Source organism: Pongo pygmaeus, chromosome 12 (genome assembly GCF_028885625.2).
Source record: "Pongo pygmaeus isolate AG05252 chromosome 12, NHGRI_mPonPyg2-v2.0_pri, whole genome shotgun sequence".
Classification (NCBI taxonomy): Eukaryota; Metazoa; Chordata; class Mammalia; order Primates; family Hominidae; genus Pongo; species Pongo pygmaeus.
In genome coordinates this window covers 68,914,281-68,930,138 of record NC_072385.2, presented here as the reverse complement: position 1 = coordinate 68,930,138, position 15,858 = coordinate 68,914,281, and the positions used below count along the sequence as shown (strand labels likewise).

The 15,858-nt window shown below is 40.2% G+C and overlaps 1 protein-coding gene and 1 pseudogene across 4 annotated transcripts in view; one reads left to right on the top strand and one right to left on the bottom strand.

The window, feature by feature from the left end:
* The window catches only part of SERTAD2 (SERTA domain containing 2), a 119,067-nt gene that overhangs the window by 26,937 nt on the left and 76,272 nt on the right, over nt 1-15,858 (bottom strand). The window contains exons 1-2 of one of the 4 annotated variants that reach the window (XM_054475042.1): nt 10,782-10,811; nt 8,287-8,384 (exon numbers count right to left, since the gene is read on the bottom strand). The exons of 2 other annotated variants lie outside the window; for them this stretch is intronic. Coding sequence is in view for 1 of the 2 variants with exons in the window: in XM_054475038.2 (XP_054331013.1) it covers nt 10,782-10,798 (17 nt within the window). In the remaining variant the exon portion in view is untranslated. Of the gene's footprint in view, nt 1-8,286; nt 8,385-10,781; nt 10,877-15,858 lie in introns of those variants that run through there. One more of the 4 variants, XM_054475038.2, reaches the window with a different exon arrangement.
* Nucleotides 7,103-7,554, top strand: LOC129030123 (small ribosomal subunit protein eS10-like; annotated as a pseudogene).

The following is a 15,858-nucleotide window of genomic DNA, read 5'->3' as shown; positions in this document are numbered from 1 at the left end:
CCCTCCCTAGAGCTAAGAGTCTATGAAACAGTGATTACACTGTCTGTCAATATCCTCATGGAGGAGTTTTAGGGCTAAAATGAGATAAAATGCTTTGGAAGCTGCTCAGTTTGTCTGGAAGAATATAAAACCAAGTTCATGTCCACATATTTCTAAATGAAAGGACTAGAAATACAAATAATGATAATGTGCTCTCTTCAATATGTTCTTTGAATTAATTTTTTAAGTCCAGAAGATGGACTTGAGCAGTTCTATCCATATTCTTCTAGATTTGTTACCCCTTAGGGTTCAAGTCACCCAGCTGTGAGATTGGGAATACCCCTACCCCCTAAGTTTGTATAGCAGCAGGGCAATTTACAAGGGGCTTTCTTTTTTTTTTTTTTTTTTTGAGACGGAGTCTTGCTCTTGTTGCCCAGGCTGGAGTGCAATGGCACAATCTCAGCTCACTGCAACCTCCGCCTCCTGGGTTCAAGTGATTCTCCTGCCTCAGCCTCCCAAGTAGCTGGGATTACAGGCATGCACCACCACACCTGGTTAATTTTGTATTTCTAGTAGAGACGGGGTTGCTCCATGTTGGTCAGGCTGGTCTCGAACTCCCAACTTCAGGTGATCTGCCTGTCTCGCCCTCCCAAAGTGCTGGGATTAGAGGCATGAGCCACCGCGCCCGGCCACAAGGTGCTTTCATATGGATCCACTTGTTTGCTCTTCATAATACCTTCCCTGTGCCATAGGCAGGGCAGGTACTACTACCCACATCTCATAGAGGACTAAACAAAGGATCTGAGAAGGACCTACCAATGGAACTCTTTATCAAGCTGACCCCAGGGTCAAAGAAAGTCTGGATCTAACATTCATTGAAGCATTCTGTGGAAGCCAGGAGTGCTGAGCGTCTTGAGAAGACCATATACTCCTCAGAAACAGCAGATGGTGCAGAGCCAGGAAATACAGAGTCAACGTGCAGAGATGAACAGGAGGGTAGTGCTGGGCCAGGAACTGCGTGCTGCTTAGCTCCATCTCTCTACACGGGTCATGGAATAACAATTCTATTTCTTATACAAAAAACTCCAACCCTGCCTATCCTTAGCCTTGTTAGCACCATATTTTATCCCACAGAATTAACAATCCACAACCACCACAACAAAAAAGAAATAAAACTCATCATATCCTCTAGCCCCTCACTCATTTCCAGTAAGGTTCATAACACGGTCATTCTTGTTTACCACCCTGTCTCTAGCCTCTACAGCACTGCCTGACACAGGAGGCATTCAATAAGGATCACTCGATAAGTGGACCAATGAGGAATGCTGAAGCACTTACAGCAGCTTCATAAACTCAAGAGGTTAATCTTTCCTGCTAAAATTTCCCTCATGAAGTATGTACTGTTAAGAGTTAATTTTAACAGGATCATTACATGGGGAACAACCTTGCAGATAAACACCAAATTATTGCCAGAATCTCACCATTCTGTACTTTTTAATGAAGATTCTTCTCTGCCTACTTACTTTAAGAATGAAAAGTATCAGTCAAATAACATTTTAAAACACAGCAGCATTTGATTTTTAGGTTAAATAAAAAAGCCAGATAGGGGTTGAAGAAAACCAAAATATATGCTTAGGCCATCAACCTGAAGATAAATAAAAAAAAAAAACCATCTCTACTAAAAATAGTAAAAATTAGCCAGGCATAGTGGTGGGTGCCTGTAATCCCTGCTGCTCAGGAGGCTGAGACAGGAGAATCTCTTGAACCCGGGAGGCAGAGGTTGCAGTGAGCCGAGATCGCGCCATTGCACTCCAGCCTGGGCAACAAGAGTTAAACTCTGTCTCAAAAAAAAAAAAAAAAAAAAAAAAAAAAAGACTTATCTATCCAAATTGTCCAATGGCTACCTGAATGGTTCAAATGAGCATTCAACACTGTCACCTTCACGCCCTTTTGTTCATGGAATACAAAAATATGACAGTAGTTAAGAATTTTATATTAATTCTGAGGAAAAAATTGCAAAGTGATGACAAGAAAAATATTTTTTTTCCAAAGTATTACTCTAATGCTAAATGTTTTTATGTTTTAAAATCAAGCAAATTTATATGATTGGCTAGACTAAATTCTATCTTTTGGTTTACATATTCTTATAATCTATTGTAGAAACTATCTAGGATTGAGTAACTTTAAGCCTCATAAGTAAAGAGGACTTCTAAGTATGGTGAATTTTGTAATGTAAATAATATATTTAAACCATTTTTTGAAGTCTCAGCTATAAAAATTCTACTTAGAGAAGTTAAAAAAAAAAATCAAGACTTTAATGTGAATAGGTGCCCAGCAAATGCCTCCAAGTTTAGGCTATGAGGCATCATTAGAAAATAAACGTGAACAGAGGATACAGTTTAAGTGTAAACACAATATACAACTAAAAATGAATCGGCCCTTTGCCACATGAATTTTTATTAGTTTTCTAGGGGAGAGGTAACACTTGCTAAGACTGCGTAGGCTTTACCTTTTAGTTGCTAATGTAGAATTGTCTTTTAAAGACCTGTTGCCAGAATAAACAAGACGTTTTCAAAATTATCCAACCTGTCTAATAATACTAGTCTTTTGCTTTAAATTGGAATATATATATATATATATACACACACACACACAATTTAAAATTTATAGCCAGGCATGGTAGTTCATGCTTGTAACCCCAGCACCTTGGGAGGCTGAGGTGGGCAGGTCACTTGAGGCCAGGAGTTCGAGACCAGCCTGGCAAACATGGAAAAAACCCCATCTCTACTAAAAATACAAAAAAATTAGCTGGGCATGGTGGCACATGTCTGTATTCCCAGCTACTCGGGAGGCTGAGGCATGAGAATTGCTTGAGTCCAGGAGGCAGAGGTTGCAGTGAGCTGAGATCGCACCACTGCACTCCAGCCTAGGCAACAGAGCTGACTCAAAACAAATTAAAGAATGAATGAAAATAAAATAAAATGCATAATTTTTGTTTTCTTTCTCTTTTGTTTTTGTTTTTAGTTTTTAAATTTTTATATCTAAAATTTCAGAAATGCAGAGTAAATTCAAGTAGGAAGAAAATAAAGCAAGCAGCTCAGACACCAACACCACATTAGGTACACTTGTGTAAGCAGTCAATTGTTTTTTCAAAAATATACTTTAAATATTGAACAAAAGATTTAATCTTGCTAAGTAATATTTGTTTCAAAGTGGTTTTCTTGGAGAAGTCTTGTTTAGGTTATAGGAAACTCCTTACATGGGCGGAGAAGCTGGCTTTAAGGAGAAAATAATAGTGTGAATGATCTATCTGCAACTTCCCTTTTTAAAAACAGAAGTTGAATCTGTAACACCAAATTTAGAAAGGAGAGTGGATGGCAGCAAATACCCTAAGAATATCATCTGTAGCACAGACGCCCACTGCTGTTCTGTTCTGTTACAATTAAATGTACACTTTACAATCCTGAACTTGCTCAGACAATGCATATATTTAAAGATGATTCATTTAAAAGAAAACATACATCTGAAAGAGTCACAACAAGTCAAAAATCTCACTTAAAAAGTGCCAGATTCCCTCACTATGAGTGCAGAGCTATTCATTTGGCCTCTTTACACAGAGTGCAGCACAATCCAGTACAGGGCTACAGAAAAATCGTTTTTGTGGGAATCATATTGATAATTTCAACATAATTTCTGTTTAGCTTCCTTTAAGAAACTAAAGCCCAAATTACAAAAAGGTAGAAAAAATTTTTAATTAATCAGATACTGATTTTCAATCCATTCTGATTTGTTGCCCCTTTAAAACTGTGAGACATCATGCTTTTAGTTTTAATAAAAATTAACAGCAATGAGAATAAAGATTCCAGAATTACTATGTTCTCATTACAGTCAAAAATGAAAAGTGAGAAAACAAACACCTTTCCAAAAGTTTATTAGATGAAAAGATAAAAATTAATGGGGGGCCATACCATTTAATGGACAAGAATACTCAATACTATATACATACAGATTCTCCCCCAAACTTATCAACAAATTACATGCAATTTAAATCCCATATTTTCCTTCAATGGAACTTGGCAAATGAATCCTAAAATTAATCTGAAATGGAAAAGGGCCAAACACAGTTGTAATAAGCTTAAGGAACAAGATGGGGGACATGTCCTATCAGAGCTTATTATAAAGTTCTAGTAATTAGAACAGAGTAGAGTTGACATAGATACAGATAAATAGATCAATGGAACAGAATTGAGAGTTCAGAACCACATATATATGGAAGTGTAATACATGACTGAAGTGAAATTACAGATCAGTAAGGAAAGAATTCAATAAGTAGCTCAGGGCCGGGCACGATGGCTCACGCCTATAATCGCAGCACTTCAGGAGGCTGAGGCAGAAGGATCGCCTGAACCCTGCCTGGGCAACATGAAGAGACCCTGTCTCTACAAAAATTTTAAAAATTAGATGAGCAGGCCAGGCGCAGTGGCTCATGCCTATAATCCCAGCACTCTGGGAGGCCGAGGCAGGCGGATAACGGGGTCAGGAGTTCGAGACCAGCCTGGCCAACATAGTGAAACCCAATCTCTACTAAACATACAAAAAAAATTAGCCAGGCGTGCTGGCGGGCTCCTGTAATCCTAACTACTTGGGAGGCTGAGGCAGGAGAATCACTTGAACCTGGGAGGCATAGGTTGCAGTGAGCCAAGATTGCACCACTGCACTCCAGCCTGGGCAACAGAGCGAGACTCCATCTCAAAAAGAAACAAAACAAAACCAAACCCACAATTTAGCTGAGCATAGTGGTCCCAGCTTCTCAGGAGGCTGAGGTGGAGGATCACTTGAGTCCAGGAGGTCGAGGCTGCAGTGAGCTATGTTGGTACCACTGCACTCCAGCCTGGGTGACAGAGCGAGACTGTCTCAAAAAAATTATAAATAAATAGCTCAGGGCCACCTGATTACCCGTATGAAAAATAAATTAGGTGCCTAATATTTACAAAAAAATATATTTCAGGTAGACTAAAATCTAAATAGGTAAAACAAAATTTCAAACTTTTGGGAGAGAATATAATATATGAAAATATGTTTATGGCTTTAGGATAAGGAAAGTGTGCTGATTATAGTTCATCTGAGATTCATTCTCCACTTGCCTCTGCTTGGCTCCATGCCTTGAAATGTTGACATCTAGGGACCACCTCACCCAAGTTCCTTTGCTCACTAGCTTCCTACTGGATTCAGACAAAGAAGGTACCAGAAGGAGATCAATGGGTCAGAAGGTGGAGAAGCTGGGGTACTTCTTCCCTGCTCCTTCCTGCTTTGGGCCCTCACCTGCAAGTACACATCCCTCCACAACTACAGCTTCTGCCAGGTGGCCCCTTCTCCAGGATGCCAACTCCCACTAGGTTCTAGCAACACCATTTCCTCCCCTTTCCCCTTTAGGCTTAAGGATAGTAACAGCTTCCTACAGTTATTTGTCTTCTGTGCGTCAACTTTTGTCATACCTCTGTAAAATGTCCCTTCACTAGTGTCTCTTTAGTTGAATCATTTCAGTGGAATTCTGTTTCCTGCAGGGACTCTGACTATTTAAGAAACAAAACACCCAATGAACAAACCATAAAGAAAAATATCAATAGCTTTGATTACACTAAAATTAAACATCTCTTACATAAAATACACTACAAACAAGTTAAAGGCAAGCTAAAGATTGTCAAATGATATATGTGATTCATAGAAATAGAATCAACAAAAGATTAGTATTCAGAATTAACAAAGAACTCCTCTGAATCAATCTTTTAAAAGACATATAAATCCAATAGAAAAATGGGTGAGGAAACTAAAATGTCCAATGAACACAGGAATAGGCACTCAACTTCATCAGTAAAAAGAAAAATGCAAATCAGGTTGTGTCAGTGGACATGCCACTAATCCCAGCACTTTGGGAGGCTGAGGTGGCAGGACAGTTGAGGCCAGGAGTTCAAGACCAGCCTGGGCAACACAGCTAGACCCTCATTTCTACAAAAAAAGAAAAATGCAAATTATAAAGAGATATTTCATAGCTATCAAATTGATAAAAATCAAAGTTTTGTATGTATACCAATATCAAATACTGATGAGAAGGCAGATAAAAAGGAACTCTCATAAAACTTGTGGGTATATAATTTGGTATGACCACTTTGGAGATAATTAGGCATTTTCTTTCTTTGTTTGTTGTTTCTGTGACAGTCTTGCTCTGTTGCCCAGGCTGGAGTGCAATGGTGCCAACACGGCTCACTGCAGCCTTGTCGTCCCGGGCTCAAGCGATCCTCTGAGACTCCCAAATAGCTAGGACCACAGGTGCACATCATCATGCCCAGCTAATTTTTATGGGTTTTTGTAGAGATGGGGTCTCACTATGTTGCCCAGGCTGGTCTCGAACTCCTAGGCTCAAATAATCCTCCTGCCTCAGCCTCCCAAAGTGCTGGGATTATAAGCCTGAGCCACCATGCCCAGCCTAATTAGGCACTGTCTAGTAAAGTTGGAGATGCACACACCCTGCCACATACAGTCTTTCTCATATCGAAAAATAAGCTCTACAGAAAAGGATTCAAGTGACTGTTTCCTCAGTTCTCCCAAGGATGGTATAAAGTTAAAATCTGTGATGTGCTAGCAAATGTTTAACAACCAGCTAGGGGGATAGGGAAGGAAGCTTTTATTTGTAGCATTTGCTGATTTCTGTGGTATAAATACCCACACCATGGCTGATTTCGAGCCTCCCAACTGAACTCAAGAATTAGGAAGAGATTAGCACATTCATTCTTAGGAGTGGCTATCAATCTCCAGCTCCAGCTCAACACTTGAATGATTCCAGACTTACAGAAGTTAATTCATTACCCTACAAAGATACCTTAAGAGATTGGGGCTTAATTCCCTCGAGGAATTCTGGATGAGAAGGGCTAAGTCTAGAATCTAGAGAGACTCTTGTTTTTATCCCCATGGAGACATAGGAGAAGAATCTTTGTGGCAGTATTGCTTGTAATAGCAAAATATTGTAAGTAACCCGAAAGATCAAGACGATACCTTTGAAAACTACAGTGGTTAAAAAGAACTAAAGGTCTTTCCAGGCCTGGCCCCAGACCCTACAGCCACGGAGATGTTGATGCCTAAGAAGAACCAGATTGCCGTTTATGAACTCCTTTTTGAGAAGGGAGTCATGGTGGCAAAGAAGGATGTCCACATGCTTAAGCACCCAGAGCTGGCAGACAAGAATGTGCCCAATCTTCATGTCATGAAAGCCATGCAGTCTCTCAAGTCCTGAGGCTGCATGAAGGAACAGTTTGCCTGGAGACATTTCTACTGGTACCTTCATCTGCCCCCAGAGATTGTGCCTGCCACCCTACGCCACAGCCATCCAGAGGCTGGCAGGCCTCAGCCTAAAGGTCTCGGGGGTGAGCAACCTGCAAGACTCACAAGAAGGGAGGCAGACAGAGGCGGAGTGCTGTGCCCCCTGATGCCAACAAGAAAGCCAAGGCTGGGGCTGGGTCAGCAACTGAATTCCAGTTTAGAGGTGGGTTTGGTCGTGGACGTGGTCAGCCACCTCAGTAAAATTGGAGAGGATTATTTTACATTGAATAAACTTACAGCCAAAAAAACTTAAAATAAAAAAAAAAAAGAACTAAAGGTACCATGTATTGTGTGTTGATCTCAAAATATAAAGCTTTATCTCAAAAACAAATATTGACTAAAATAAAGCAAGTTATAAAATATATACAACACCACTTATATAACATATTTTTAAACATGCAAAACACTGTATATATAGTTTACATATATATATGTATGCAATTATAGAAAATAGATTTAAAAATTCAAGAAAGTAGTTACCTCTGGTAACAGGAGGAGGGTAATAGAATCAGGGAGAGACACACAGGAGATGTCTTTTTAAAAAGTATCAAAGTATCAAAAGCAAATAAATGTATTCTAATTATTTCATTGTTTCAGAATATAGTAAGTTAAAGAAATACATTTTCTCTTCTTTCTTCCTTATGGTTCCCATGAAGTAGAACCATGTAAGATTTTTTTTCCTACAACTTCTAGCACCTGTTAATATTGGACAATATTTGTTTGCAAATATTCATTTATTCCCCATTATTTCAGTAATAAACAATTTATTCTTCTCATTCGTTCTGATATATTATCCTTCTCGCTCTCAATATTAGACTGTAAAATCCAATGATAATGCTAAATCAACCTAAAGTTCTTCAATAGGAAGCCCAGCTCATCACTCAAGTATAAGAGAATAAGTGGTTTAAAGCCTGTTTTGGGTGTATTTCTTACCTGCCAGGCGAACTTCTATCATGCTAACAAGGATAAATCTTCCTCACAAAATATGGAAGGCTTCTTGTTACTTCCTTAAAATGACAAAGAACTCAGCACTAAAAAGTGAAATCTTGGTTTTGGCTTTTTTTTCTTTTTAAGCAAAAAATAGAAACACAGTTTCCCCATAAAATATCCTTCACTAGGTGTTCAGGTGACCACCAAGTGCTACACCAAACGCATTGCAGCTCCTTCTTATGTCTCTTCTTATTGGGATCTTGACCTTTGGGAACATGATGTTTCAGTGCATGTGTAGTGTGACTTTTTTTTCAAAGAGATTGTCATGAAATAAGCCTATGTTTTAAGTACACACTTTTCTGCAAGCTAGCAGGCATTCTGAAGCTAGGTGGTTCTAAATAAAGAACTTTAGTCAACAACAGGAAATAACTCCCACAGAAAAAAGGGGCAGAACACAAACTCTCACCAACTCTTGTACACAGCTCACAACGGCCTTTTGTTCCATGCACATTAAGCCTGAAATCTTTACTTTTCAGAGCATGTTGGGGCCTTCGCAGAGCAATTAAACATTTCTTTTCCTTTTGCTGGTGTCCTTGCCTTCTTTCCTCTGAGGAAGTTAATCTTACAACTAACTGCTTACTATGAGATAGCAAATCAGAAAACAGAACAGTTTGTATTTTAACATCTTTTTTCTTAATGGAACCTCTCAAGATAAAAACAAGTTTTGGTGTAAAAACTCACTTTTCCACCTAATACACATGACACCATGGAGAGACACACATATATGTACTAAAGGAGTAGGTTCACATGCAGTATATGTTTCTAAATCTATCAACAAGGATACATCACATTAACCCGTATATCTAGATTAATGGGTTATCAGCACTTTACCAGTGGTCAGCAAATCAATGCAACTAGAAGACAAATTTATATTCTCTTCAAAGGTTCCCATCTTGAGTCTTCAGAAAAAGAGGAAGAACAATCTAGATCCCAAGCCAACCAAACAGAAAGACATTTAGATGGTAGTCTTTAAAGTCAAAGTGACATCTATTAGAACAGACTGGTGGCATTCAACTATAACACAGCACAGGTACTACTCACAAGGGAATGAGACTGAGCAAAAAAGCTTCAATATGACTGAAGATTAGTATTTCTTCCCTCTCTTGTACATTCAGCCTTGCCCTTGCTACTGGCTCCTTGTTGCAATCAATAAATTACAGATTCACTGTATTCCATCTTCACTTTTAAAACAGGAATCAATCCTCCCCATGTTTAATGCTGCAGGAATGCCGCTGGTAGCTACTTCTGTCTATCTACAGCTTTATTTTTCTTCCTGCTTCCTCTGCCTACTGCAGGACAACTCTATTGACCATCCCACAAACGGGCAACAGTGACCCCTAAATGGCATGGCCAATGGACACTTCGCAGCTCCTCATACTGCTTAGCCTTTCTGTAGCATCTGACATTACTGACCACCTCAAAAGGTTTCCTTCAAGTTGAACTGTAGTCTCCTGGTTCTTGTCTCCTTGGCCACTTGTAGTTTCCTTTGTTGGCTCCTCTTCCTCTGCCCTCCCTATAAACCTGTAGTTTTAAACTTAAAAAGCAACAACAACTTCCGGCTGCAGAGAGGGCCAGAGAAGGGTAAAGTACTGTGGTGGGGGCAGGATGGAGATGGCCATGGTTCATGACCAGGTTGGGAGCAGACACGGGAATGGTTGATTAGGATATTAAAATCCTCAGAAAAATTTAGGAATATAAGTGTTTTGAAAAACAATTTCCCAGTTAATAATCCCAGTTACCTAATTAACTATGTAAATATTAGTATTCCCTATGGTTTTGTCTTGCCCCTTTTCTCTTCTTATCCTAGAAACTCTCCCTAGGCAATCTCACCCATTCTCAGAGCACCTACATGCTAATGACTCACAAATCATTAACTACATTCCAGACCTTTCTCTCTGAGCTCCAGATGTGACCTTTTTATATAGGAAGACTATGCAACCCAGTTTATAAGGGTCATTCCTGGTTCATCTTGTTATCCTGGCATAATTATTAATAGCACCCTGTGTCAATTTTGAAAAGGTCCTGGTCTGAATGATAAAAGCATATAATTAACCTATTCATGTCCCGTTGCCTATCAGACATCTCCACTTGGTATCGTAAAGGCATCTCCAACTCACAGCACATCTAAAGTTGTCCTAATCATATTCTCCTTAAATTGCCCCCTACTTCCCAAATGCCTAAATATGGTTAAGGCACAACATCCACCTGGAGTCTCCGTTGGAAATCTCAGATTCAAAGCATCTTCCATCTCTCTTATCCTCACATTCATTCAGACACAAAGCCCTGTCAATCTTCTCTCTTATTTTCCATATATGTCCCATTTCTCCCACTGCGGCCCTAGTCAATACTCTAGTTATCTTTCACTTTGATTATGGCAACAATCTGTCTCCCAATTTCCAGTCTCGAATATTCTCCTCTAATCCATCCACATGACTTACTGTATGACAGGTAGCATGGTAGGTCCTAGAAATACAAAATGAACAAGAGATGCTCCCACCCAGTTCAGGTGGAAGATTAACTCATCATTGTGATGCAATGGGTTATGTGGTGGGTGTAAGAGACATGCACAGGATGACAATGGACATGCAGGAGTGGCCACAGAGCCTGGCCAGTGTGGGATGAGGCCAGGAAGTGGATTTTAGGGTAAACAGGAATTAGTCAAGGTCATTAGTCAAGGTCATTAAAGGCAGATGGAACAGGATGAACAAAGATAGGGAGGTGAGAAATAGCATGTGATGTGGGTACAGATCTGAAGTGTAAATTTCAGGCAGGGAGTAGCAATACATAACACTAGAGAGTTTGGCTGGGGCACGTCTAGGAAGGTCTTGGAGGCAACACTGAGTGTGGCCTTTATATTCTGAAGTCATTAAGAGATCTTCCATGGGAGAATGGCATGACGTGGTTTTCACTTTAGGAAGTTAACTCCCCATTTATTCTTGAACTTTACTGAATGATTCGAACATTTACTTAGACAAACCAACAAATGAGGAAAAAATGAAATAAAAATTTAAAAAAGGATATTAAAATATATTTAAAAACAATAAGAGTTGGATTCTGGCAAAAGAAAAATATAAATGAATCTGAATTGAAACACTTGAAACAGACTTCAGTAAAAAGATTTAGTATACACTAAAGACACATTCTTATAAGTGAGGTAAGGGAGGCATGTGCAATGAACGGTTTATTATTTAGGGAGGAAAAACAAACATTAAGTCCTTGCCTCATACAATATGATAAAACACCAGAGATTAAAGAATAACATTAAAAAACATAAGAGAACTAAAAGAAATTACAGATGAATAATTTATCTTAGAGGTAGATAAGACCTTTCCAAACATAAACCAAAAGGGCCATGAAGATAAAACTGACTACATTAACAAAAACTATATAACAAAAAGCACCATAAGCAAAAATTTTTTTTAAATGACAAACTAGGAAAAATAACTGCAACACAGGTAACAAAGACTTGTAACTTTATAATCTAAAGAGGTCTTATGAATCAATTAGAAAACCATCAATACTAAATTAGAAAACACTAAAACAAAATTTTATAAATGAGCAAAGGACCCAAACTAATCATTATCAAGGGAAGCAATGCATGAAAAAGCAATGCAAATTTAAAAGAACTGTAATTTTTATATACTAAACTAGCTAAAGTTGTTTTAAAGCTGATAACAATGTGAGGGTACAGTGGACAGGTTGTGTCACAGCTACTGATGTGAGTATAAATTGATTTAACCTTGGGAAAGACAGGGTTTTGGAGATGTGTATCAAGAACCTTCTAAAATTTCTATATCCTGTAATGTGGTCATTTCTAGAAATTTGCCCCATAGACCTAATCGGAACCATGCATAAAGAATGTGTTCATTCAACAATTATCTATCTATCTATCTATCTATCTATCTATTTATTTATTTATTTATTTATTTATTTATTTGAGACAGGGTCTTATTCTAACTCTCAGGCTGGAGTGCAGTGGCATGATCAAGCTCACTGAAGCCTCAGTCTCCTGGGTTCAAGCGATCTGCTTGCTTCGGCCTCCCAAAGTGCCAGGATTACAGGTGTGAGCCATCACGTCCAGCCCAACAAAAATTTATTGAATGCTTACTATGTCCTAGTGGTTTTTTTTTTTTTTTGAGACGGAGTTTCACTCTTGTCATCCAGGCTGGAGTGCAATGGCACAATCTTGGCTCACTGTAGCCTCTGCCTCCCGGGTTCAGGCAATCCTCCTGCCTCAACCTTCCGAGTAGCTGGGATTACAGGCATGCACCATCGTGCCAGGCAAATTTTTGTATTTTTAGTAGGGACGGAGTTTCACCATGTTGGCCAAGCTAGTCTCGAACTCCTGACCTCAGGTGATCCGCCCTCCTCAGCCTTCCAAAGTGCTACGATTAGAGCCATGAGCCACTGCACCCAGCCTAACCATATCCTAGTTTTAGGAGCTGGAATATGGCTGCAAACAAAACACAAAATCCCTGTTTTCCCGGATCTTACATTCAGGATGGTGGGAGAAAGTGGAATAAATTTGTAAATTATATGGTATATTAGAGATTAAGTGTTATAGGAAAAATAAAGCAGGAAAAAAGGATGGGTAATGTGTGCTTGAGTGTGTATGTGTGGGGCAGGGCTGCAATTTTAAAGAGGTGGTTGAATGTACCTTGATAAGAAAATGACATTTGAGGCCGGGTGCAGTGGCTCACGCCTGTAATCCCAGCACTTAGGGAAGCTAAGGCAGGCGGATCACGCGATCAGGAGATTGAGACCATCTTAGCTAACACAGTGAAACCCCGTCTTTACTAAAAATACAAAAAATTAGCTGGGCGTGGGGGCAAGTGCCTGTAATCCCAGCTACTCGGGAGGCTGAGACACGAGAATCACTTGAAACCAGGAGGCGGAGGTTGCAGCACTCCAGCCTGGGCAACAGAGTGAGAATCTATCTCAAAAAAAAAAAAAAAAAAAAAGGAAATTGATCGTCCCATGGAGTTGTAAAGATTAAGTAAATTAAGTGCTTTCTTTTTTCCAAAATGACAGGAGCCATTTTATTATTTTAATTTTTTATAGAGACAGGGGTCTCGCTTTGTTGCCCAGACTGGTCTCAAACTCCTGGTTTTAAGCGATCTTCCTGCCTTAGGACTCCCAAAGTGCTGGGATTACAGGAGTGAGCCACCAGCCTGAGATAATTTTAAAAGGTACAAGAACCTGACACTGAACAGCCATGTTGGAGGAGGGAGACAACAGACAGATGAAAGGTAAGTGATGTTGGAGGGGTGCACGTGTTTCCCAGGAGGAGAAGGGAGACAGAATAATGTTTTGAGATACCATGTGAGGTTTCTTGCTGTCCAGCCTCCTGTGCAGCTGGAGATGGCCAGGTGCTGCAGTTCTGGCTAGTCAGGTGTAAGGGGAAGTCTTCTGGAAGTTCTGGGAAGGAATCTTCTTTCTGGTAGCCGTCTGTGACCATGATATAACAAGAATAAGTGTAAGGCTGGGGGCGGTGGCTCACGCCCATAATCCCAGCGCTTTGGGAGGCCAAGGGCAGGAGGATCACTTGAGCCCAGGAGTTCAAGACCAGCCTGGGCAATATAGCAAGACCTCATCTCTACTAAAAATAACTTTAAAAAATTAGCCAGGTGTGGTGGTGTGCACCTGTAGTCCCAGCTACTTGGGAGGTTGAGGTGGGAAGCCCAGGAGGTTGGGGCTGCAGTAAGCTATCATCACACCACTGCCCTCCAACCTGGGTGACAAAGTGAGACTTCGTCTCAAAAAAAAAAAAAAAAAACCCAAAAACAAACAAAAAAAGGGGATAGGGTAGGTGACAGAGCGAGAACTTGTCTCAAAAGAACAAAAAACCCAAAACAAAAATAAGGGATAAGGTAAAAGCCCAACACATTGAGGGGAGTAGAGCAGAGGTCCAGGTGGGGCCTGGGTCCTTGATGACACCCCCACTCCCACCCCTGCCATGCTGGGAGGCTCTAGACATCTGAGGGAAACAGTAAATGGCCTTGTGGTTATTTTGTAACTCTGTAGATGCGGGCCAACGGGCCAGAAACCACAGTCCACTAAATCACCTAAGGACTAGTTTAAACACAGCTCCCCAAACCTCACCCACTCTACTCAAACTTTATCTCTGTGGGAGGGGCTTAAGAATCTGCATTTTATACTTCCCAGTTGTGCTGGTTTCCTATTGTTGCTGTAACAAATTATAACCTTAGTGGGTGAAAATGACACAAATTTATTCTCATATAGTTCTGGAGGTCAGAAGTCTAAAAATCAAGGTTTTGAGAGGGCTGCATTCTTCCAGAGGCTTCAGGGGAGGCCCTCCTTCATTGTCTTTTCCAGCTTCTACAGGCTGCCTTGCATTCATTCCTTGGCTCATAACCCCTTCCTGCATCTTCAGAGCACATAATTCCAACCCTTGCTTCTGTCATCCCACCTTCTTCTTCTGCATTTGATGCTCCTGCCCCACTCTTATAAGGACCTCTGTAATTACACGGAGCCCAGCCAGATAATGATGATCTCCCCATTTCAAGAACCTTAATTACATTTGCAAAGTCTCTTTTACCACGTAAAGTAACATACAGGGAGCATTACTCTGACCACCACACCAGCTGATTGTGGAACCACTGAAAATCAGATTTAAGCCACTGTTTGTTGGCTTTTCTGTAACCTGCAGGTGAAAGCATCTTAATAAACCACTTACTGGTGATAAAAACTTTAACCTAGCAGTTCTCAGTGGAAGCAGAGGTGGGGGATGAGGGGACAGAGAAAAAGGTCTGGGAAAGCTATGCACATTAGAATCATTTGGGATCTTTTTCCAAAATAGACGTACCTGAGTTCTGCCCCAGACCCATGGAATTGGGATACCCTGGTATGTACAGGTGAACAAACTTCCCTGGGAGATTCAGCTGCAATCCCTAGTTAAGATCTTCTGAATAACCTCCAACTATGCCTTAGCTTTCTTATCTGTAAAATATTGAAATATGTCTTGCCCGTCTCATGATTTTGTGGAGATCAAGGTAGGCAAAGTATACACAAGCACTTTGAAATTAATAAAGAGCTATATAAGTATAACTGGTGATTGGCCAGGTGTGGTGGCTCATGCTTGTAATCCAGCACTTCAGGAGGCCAAGGCGGTGGATCACTTGAGGTCAGGAGTTCGAGGCCAGCCTGGCCAACATGGTGAAACCCCATCTCTACTAAAAATACACATAATTAGTTGGGCATGGTGGCATGCACCTGTAGTCCCAGCTACTTGGGAGGGTGAGGCAGGAAAATCACTTGAACCTGGGAGGTGGAGGTTGCAGTGAGCTGAGATCACGCCACTGCACTCCAGCCTGGGCGACAGAGCGAGACTCCGCCTCAAAAAAAAAAAAAGTATAACTGGTGAAACTGATGCAGGTTGTAAATGTTGGTGTGTAAAACAATTCATCCAGAGAAAGCTCGTTACTTGGAACTTACAAAATAAGCAAAAATAAATCCTTCAACAAAAATAAGATATAACAAAGCACATATACCAAA